Below are 9,151 nucleotides of genomic sequence, written 5' to 3'. Positions count from 1 at the left end.
ATGCTTAGAAATTAATTCCAAAAATTTAATATTTTGTAAATTGCTATGGATATTTTAATTTTATTTTCAAAAAAATTATTATTTAAATTTTTCAAGAAAGTTTATAATTTTATAAACAGTTTTGGATTTTATGAAATTTTTTGATTTTTTTTCTTATTCAATTTAATCTTTGAAATATTTTGTCAAAAGCTATGAATTTTTTCAGGAAAAAAATTCAAAAACCAAGCCCTATCTCCCCCCCGCCAAAAAAAAAAAAAAAATCTATATGTATATAATCCTGGCCCTGTATAGTAAAACCAGTACTGATCGAGTTTTGACTAAATGAAGATATTGTCGTATCTGTAAATATAGTCCCATAACTAGACCTACATCCCAGAAAGGACACTTTATCAATCAATTAGGGTGCAGTGACTCGAATTTTAGCATGAGATGACGTTTTTATTTACTTAAGTTTGAAATTTTTTAATGGCCTTTTTTATACAAAAGTCTACAGTTTGATTCTTTATTAAATAATTATGTTATTATTAGTTATTATAAATGCCAAAAATTGATAAAGTTTAAATTATGTTTATATTTCAGTTCGGAAAAGGGCACTTGCATTGTTTTGTCTCTTGCACAGCTTCCTAAAACTTCCTTTAGTTAAAGCACTGCATAGGTATAGAAAAATTGATCCGCATATATACATCACTTTTGTATAAACTAATTAAGTAATGGGGATTGTTATGAATGCGTCATACATAATTTTATCTAAAATCCTCGCAAATCAAGTGTTTTGTAATTGGAGGTATTACTGAATTTGAGTTCAAATGCTTCAATGTAACTAATTGAGGGTTTTGTGCTCTGAGTTGTTGATAGTAGTGAACATTTTTTTTTGGATAATATAATCTTAATGTACATGAATATATTGTGTATTTGGAATAAAATGGTTGAATCCGTAATCATTGGAATACCAGTTGACTTTATTTTTATTTTCGATAAATCTTCATAAACCTTCCTATCAACTATTTACAAAGTATGTACTCATATAAGCGTTTAATATTCAAGAGAACGCTTTTTTTTTTTGCTTGAGAAAACGCCTTCATATTCATCCATGTACTTTACTTCGTTCATCTAAGCGCGCTCAACTTATTTTTGAGCGGTTTGTAAGCAAAACGACATACAGAAAGAAGAAAAACAATTCTAAGCGAATTAGGAAAATGTTTATCTTTTTATGTGTCAGTTGACAATTGTCTGTGCTCAATGTCGTTTGTGAATGTGTGAGTGTCTAAAAAAATTAATACCGCTCTAGTATTTAATAAATGACATTATTTTTGTGGAAACCTTATATATGTACACTTCAATAGCACCAATTACTATCAAGTATGAGCTGTTATTTACCCGTGCTTGAAAAGTTGAAGCGAAAAAACATAATTTCCTGGAAGGAAAGACCTGTTGCTCTTAACGAGAGGCAACGCAGCTCCTCTGTCCCTAACGTTCTAGAAGAAGACTCCAACCCCTACTATCCACCCTTTGATATAGTCCAACAGTCTCCTCAATTCCCCATACCAAAGAGAGACTCCACCGGTTTTACTATCACCCAAGAACTGGGAAACTTTCCTCATGAACTATCTCTCAATATTCGACACAATCATCCAACACTAGGTCTTTCAGACGTTGCCTACCAACGGATTCATCAGGGACATCGCATGCATCCCGTTCAATATGAAAAACTTCAGTTGCAGCTTCAATCTAATCCAATCCCATCCTTTATCTCTCCTAAAATGAATAGACGACAAGGAGTTCTCTCCCTTGGCCTACCAGATCATATGAATCTCTTTAAAAAGTCACGCCCAAACACTCCTGCATCCACCATATCCCGATCTCGGGATGCAGATGATGAATTTACTGTGGATGAACGGCCATCGTACTATGATGACATTTTGAACTCCAAACATATTGGCTCTTGTAGAAGTTCCAGTGGATTGTCTTCTGGAAGTCATTCACCTAATAATCAGTACTCAACGCCCATAGACTCTTCACCGCCACCTCTTGCACCCAAGGGACTCTCCATTGGACCTCCACCCCCAGTGATAAGATTCGCCAATCGGAACTTTTTAAATCAAGGTAGGGATGATGATTAATCATAATGGTTTATATGGAATTTTATTATTCAGTTCAGTATGCAGATACGTAATCCTTTGTGGCTGTTAGATATGAGACATAAATGTAAAAAAGTGCTTTATTTTTTTAAATATTGTAATAACTTGATGAATCCATTATGACTTGATTTACTCATCCATGATCAAATAAGAGCTGATTAAAGTCTTGAATACCAAACATATTTAGTACAGTTCAAAAATAAATGTTTTCCTTGTTTCAAAATAACTTTCAAAAAGATACTTGTCATTGCATCCTCAGTCAGCAAATTGCTAATTTTATCAATGGATTCCCTAATATAATATATATATCTAACCCATTTGTAGGATTATATTTATGAAGGTTGTCATAGTAACATGGGTATAGGAAATTTTAAAGATTTCATGATCAATTATATTTGATAAACTCATTTCTGACTACTCATCTCTCCATACTAATAAAAGAAAAAGTGTTAAATAATAATCTCTTAAGCCTTTATCGTTTGGCAGTTAAGTTTGTGCCAAAAAGGATTGTTCTTTATGATTATGTATATTAAAGTATACCTATAGACCATGCAGTTTGCAAGAATTAACAAAATATACTTTTCACGTTGAATAAATCATTTTAACCCTGGAATACATCAGCTGATATGTATAAGATTTGTAATTTAACAGTTGTATAAATTATTATTTAAAATTTCTTTGGAAAATATAGACTTGTACCTATAACCATATGAATCCTTTAAGGACAAGACTCGTTACAATTTAATTTCTATATGATAGGTGTATTAAAGAATGAGGATTTGGGTGTACGTATATATATGTAGATTTAATATTGGAACGAATCAATTGTACAATTGTAATAATTGTATCCTCAAAAAGCATACCTAAGTATTTATGATTATTGGATCACGACGATAAATGATAACACTTCATGACTAACAATAAAATTACAATGAGATAATGAAATTAAAAGAATTGTACGTATTGTGAAAGAAGACATGAATATGGTGAACGTTAAATGTTTTACATATGTTATAAAGTTTCGATGAGTATAAATGGTGTTTGCCTTGATCCACTCCCAAAGACCTCTGAGTGTACAAATTTAATTTTTTTAGTACTTATGTACTACATAAAGATAAAAATGCAATGATTGAGATCAAATGCAATTTTAATTGTTTTTTTTAATATAATAATTAGCTTTAATAACCCATTAAACACAAAATGGTTGTTAAAGTAGTACTTTAATGACAGATCAATTAAAGTTATAATGTGTGTCAATTCTGAATGTATTTTTTGTAATTTAATGTTCCCTACATTTGCCACGTAAATAAATAATTTTTTAAAGTATTAAAATGTCACTCAATCAATCCATCGCTTGATTTAAAACCTTTTACAAATACACATTAAAGTTTATACTTTTTGAAGATCCAGTAGCAATATTTTAATGTAAAAATACCCCTCTATAAAGATATACATATTCGTTATCTGCCTTAGAAACATGTAGGAAAATGTGCTAAAAGGAACCCCTGATCTTTATCAAAGGACATTATTTCCCCTATTACTTCTCTAAAAAAGAAATGTACAGCTGTTTGCATTCTGGAATGTTGACCCTCTCTTCAGAATAATGATTAATGGGATTTTTCAGAGTATTCATTTTATAATTATGTAGTTGCCTTTTTTTTATATTTTTTTGCTTTCAAGGATTACCTTTTAATTACAATTTGGCAATGATTATAGTAAGAATGCTTTTATTTTTTGTGTTCATAATTTTACAGAAAATGTATGAAATTTGTATTATTTAATATGTATTTGATATAAGTAGCTTGTGGTTGTAGGGAGTAATAACACGTTTTCAATCACGTCATAAGTTGTGTTAATCGGAACACCATGTTGGAGGAATAGTTGTAATTTACGAAAAAAAACTTAAGAAAACTTCATTTATTTGCTTTAAAATACGGTCATGTTCTGTACGAGGAGCAAGGATTTTTATGCATTAAAATTTGGTTGTTGAACCCAAAATTTAAGATGGCTGACTTCCAGAATGATGACGTCACATAAAAACGCTCAATTTAGTTTGTTATGTACCCCCGATGATAAACATTAAATTTCAACACGGCTCGAATTGTATTTTCTAATCTCTTCATCAATAGAAATGGGGGTTAAAAAATAATTTTCTACATGAATAAACATTTATGAAATTAAATTATAACAAATCTATTTTTGTATGAAAAATGTAATGTAATATTCAACATACCCCTATATAGCCAGGTAGTACACGTCAATTGATCAGGGTGGTACGTTAATAAAAATTAGTAATTAGCACCCCTCTGATACATATTTTTCTTCTTCTTCTTGGGTGTTCATTTTAAATGCAAATATTATTACGTATTATATCAGTTAGTGGTTGTATTAATTATGTTTTTACAAATTTAATTTACCATTCATGTTATTTCTTAATATATATATGAATTGAATATGAACCCGAAGGAGATATACTTTATCAAATAGTTTTTTTTGTCTTGACTTGAGTAGAGTGGACCAATTCAAGTGTTAGGGATGCACTCGATAAAAAAAGATATACAATTAAGAAAACATTACTTTTCATGTACAATTTAGGGCGCTTTTTCTTTTTTGTGTGCTTTATGAGCAATAATAAGGAAATAATGCAGTGCATGTAATGTATAATAAAAACATGGTACATGTCTGTATAGTATATCTCCTTGGAGATTGTAAGAATCTTATAGGAATTATAATTTGTTAGGAAATCACTTAGGGGCTGTTGCACCACAAAACTCAAAAAAATGATGATGATTTTTTGTTATATCAATCAAGCAAATTATTTTTTTTTAAATGTGAAAAGGGACTCACTATTTGAGTCGAGTCTAACCCCATCGATGATTGTTTAAATCGACACAACACAAAACTTAATTTAACGTACTAATGGGAAACTTAATAGAAATGTCATGGTAGAACACGCAGCTAGTTGACAATCTTATTCACACTCTGTATAGGTCCATACATAGAGTTCATTATCATTCACTTCTTTGTCGAAAAGTATCCTGAACAATACTTCTACGTACTATAGTGCAGCTTTATGATCGTTTGCTCACAATAATAGAATAAAAGGAACGTATTCAATTGACAGTTGCTCCTATATATATATTTTTTCACTTACTTATATTTCTCATAGACACAGCTGTTATATATTTTATTGTTACAATTCAATTTTTTCTATATTGTAGTACTCATGAGCTGAATGCGTTTCTTTGATTCACCAAAGTACAAAAGAGTTATTATTTTATAAATCTATTAGTTAAAGAATAAGAAAAAATACAGATATTGTCCACCCTAGTAATGACCTTCAAAAAACCATCAACGGCACGGTATGTGGGAAAAGCTATTATCAAATGTATTTATATTGCATAATTAGTGGATAATGTATTAATGTGTTAGAAGTAACATCAATGTAAATATATTTAATTGATACATTAAAATACCAATTTAGTTATTGATCAGCCTTCGAATTGTTATTGTATCCGATTGCTATTATTGTCATAGTTTAATATATTATGAATGTATTCCTACGCAGTTTGCGTCATTAAAGCATCATTTTGCACACTAAACATTTGCTCTAATGATGTACGTGTATCTTTGAGTATACGTAGCAAATTTGAAGTTGACTCATAAATCATCATTTAGACATCAGTTTATAATTTTCTTGTTTTTGGAGGTGTATGTACATTGTTCACTATATGATATACTTTTTAATGTATCATTTAATGGCTACAATATGACTTGTACTAGCTTTTCCAGTCCAGAATCAGGTTGTGCATCATTCAATTATATAATTATTGCAATTGAATTGTGTTGGATTGACTACAATTTAAATATATAATTCAACCCTTATCAAGTAAGCTACAGACCTACCCGAATTGTTCATGAGTCCGAGTCAGGCCTATGGAGTGGTGCCGGAATTATGGGGGCCATAGCTCCACTTGTTTTTCTTCTTTTTGACTAACTGTAATATTTAAAATAAAAATTCGTAAAGTTGTGCAACTATGACGTCATCATTATATAATTTAACCTCCCCCCCTCCCACACTTGAACATTCATTTTGTTGCTACTGGTCTAAAGTCTTATTAATGTCTAAATCTTAAATAGTGCTTAAAACTCGAAGAACTATTTACAACATACTTAATAAATACAATTAATTTGAGTTACTTACTTTCTGACTCTACTAGAGTAGGCGAACTCTGTTTTTTTTTTTTTTGCCAATATATAGCATTTATAGCATCAAGTACTGATTAAAAATACATACAAGTATTTATTACATTACCATTTCCAATGGATTAGTCTCCTCTGTACCACAATAATACCAATATACCAACAGTACTAGTCTAATGTAGCAATTTAACGATATTTATGTTTAACATCGAGTGTAAATCCCAAAAACTTAAAACTTCCAAGTACTGTTGTTTGTTACACCAGTACTATATGGTGTGGTACCGAGGTGTTGGTATATTTAAAGTGGTACTATACTAAATTAGTATAGTATTTCGACTTTACTACTCCCAACTATTATTAACTTCATTTATGCCCATGTTTTTTTTAGTAATACTTGATCTTTAAAGTTATCCATTAAATTTATTAATCTCTATCAAACATCTATATCCTGCTCAAACATTGAAAGTATGTAGAAATACCTCTAACAAGGATTAAACGTAAAGTACTTGGGTAGATATGATTGGTAATGAACCTAGTATATAGGTAGATAAGTAAGTTTGACCTTTGAAAAGATGACTTAGAACTAATACATTTTGTATAAAGTCTGGCACAAATTAATTGTAATGAATAGGGTTGGTTTTTATTTAGAATGGAAGAATTAAGCCCCGTCCACTTCAGTCTTGTGAATTAGTTTTAAAGCTTATTAAGTTATGTCCTTTATTACGTCATTCCATAATTTTTTCAGTTATAAAACTGACAGTTCGAAGGACCCGTGTGCCAAGGACACATATGACCAATCGTAAGGCTGGACTAGGCCAAATAAATAAGTACCGATACTAAGGCCATAGCTAGCTTTCATTATTCGGGAGGGGTGGGGCTTAGTCCAAAATTTGTTGACCCTGTTATATAACTACTTATACGAATATGTTTATTCTATACATATACTGTGTACAGCTTGTGATGTCTGTACGAGTTGCAACTTATAAAAACACATAGTACAAGTTGTTATGCCTTTGTCTTAAAATGCATTATTTAATACCAACATTAATCAGTTTAACATATAATTAATATTGTTCCTTTATTTTTTTTATTAAAATTGAACGGTTATTTTTTATTTATAAGTAATATAAATGTGGGCATTTTAACTTTATAAATTGCTACAGGGTACATATATTTTTGTAGTTTGTATTAAAATAGTCAAAATCACACAATTAATGGATCAATAATCCATGGAATATTCAATTATTGAATTACCCTCATCCCGTGCACTGTAAATCCATCATATAAAAATATTCATGTTATTTTTAAGTCGTGAGTTGTACAAGTTACAACTATTACAAAATGCAACTTGTACACATCTTATGTACATATGTATATATACATTATTAAAAAAATTGGTCAGAAAATTGATACAGCTCAAGTATCCACGTAAAAAAGGGCCTCTTGTCGTCACTGACTGGCCCGTCACAAGATACAAATATCTAATGGTTTTTTGGGATGGAGTCTATTGTAATATGAGATATGAACATCTGCCTATATTTGTAGGATCTAAATAATTGCTTTTATTTTTTAATTAATTAATTGTTGACCTTTCTTAACGATATGTAATTTTAAAACACGCTACGATAATTAACATAATTAATTGACTATTAACTTTTTTAGGGGGAGGTCTACAGAGTACAATTTATATGTGTAAAGGGGAAACATTTCAATGTACGAGTTGTACTCATTTAATAAAAAAATATAACATCTTTTATAAGCAATGAAAATTCAAAGTTAATTAATTCACTTAATAAAATATAATTTTATATATGTTCAACATATGAAAATGAATGAGAAGGCCCCCTTTTAAATAAATGAATGCTTTAAACAAAGGTTATCCATAAAAGCATAAAATATGCCTTTTTTATTATTTTCCTTCATTCCCTCTTTCTCTCTCTCTCCATCAAACGCTAAGCATTATACATTTAAAAAAATCAAATTCGTTCTACTTTATTCAAGTACAACCAAAGTTATGTAAATCCATGTGTATATGTATGTATTTCCTCATCCAAAACGAATTATTTCAAGATTTTTTTAAAAGTCTCTTTTATGAGAGCTATTAGATTGTTCATGAAATATTAATAATCCATAATTCAAAGTTACATGTATGTACATAAAAAAATATATCTTGATTCGGGGAAATTGTAAAGCTATCATTCATTTGTATATACCTATATATATTATATACTTACATCTTGATTTATCGTATAGGTCCCTATCGGATGTATACGTCATTAACATACATATTTGTATAATGAGAGGGTGTGGAAATAAGAAATGCTAAGTGTTTTTTTAAATGACTTTATTTGTTGAGTTGAATACCTATACTATAAGTAGGAATATATGTATCTACAATCATACTTAGGAACAACGAATCTGTCTATCAGACCCATTAATGAGATAGTTAACTCCCTTGTAGCTGTATGAAATATTACATATGTGGCATGTCAACACTCAGGGGCGTCCGCAGGATTATATACATATATATATATACATTTTTTAAAGGTGGATTCCAAAAATTTGAAAACTTATTTTTTTGCTAAATAAATTACAAAATCAAATGCTGTTCCCAAAAACTAGCATTACGACACTATTTTTCTATATTTAACAAGAAAATTAACGTCCATTACAATGGAGGCTATCAAACAATTTCTGTATCATTGTTAAGAAATTGTACTCAATCCATAGTACTGGAGTCTATTATTGGATATCTGAAAAGAAGAACAATCAAAATAAAAATATACATGAAATTTTAGGAATTACTTATC

At 29.7% G+C, this 9,151-nt stretch overlaps 1 protein-coding gene across 1 annotated transcript in view; it reads left to right on the top strand.

Annotated features, from left to right (window-relative positions):
- The first annotated feature begins 1,214 nt into the window (after positions 1-1,214).
- Positions 1,215-9,151, top strand: part of LOC121116863 (uncharacterized) — a 118,709-nt gene continuing 110,772 nt past the window's right edge. Inside the window, exon 1 of the mRNA XM_071887918.1 lies at positions 1,215-2,103. Coding sequence (XP_071744019.1) covers positions 1,362-2,103 — 742 coding nt within the window. The 5' untranslated portion in view covers positions 1,215-1,361. The remainder of the gene's footprint in view (positions 2,104-9,151) is intronic.

This window comes from Lepeophtheirus salmonis, chromosome 1, assembly GCF_016086655.4.
Source record: "Lepeophtheirus salmonis chromosome 1, UVic_Lsal_1.4, whole genome shotgun sequence".
In the NCBI taxonomy this organism is placed as follows: Eukaryota; Metazoa; Arthropoda; class Copepoda; order Siphonostomatoida; family Caligidae; genus Lepeophtheirus; species Lepeophtheirus salmonis.
The sequence above is the reverse complement of the archived record's forward strand: the minus strand, read 5'-3'. Positions and strand labels throughout refer to the sequence as shown.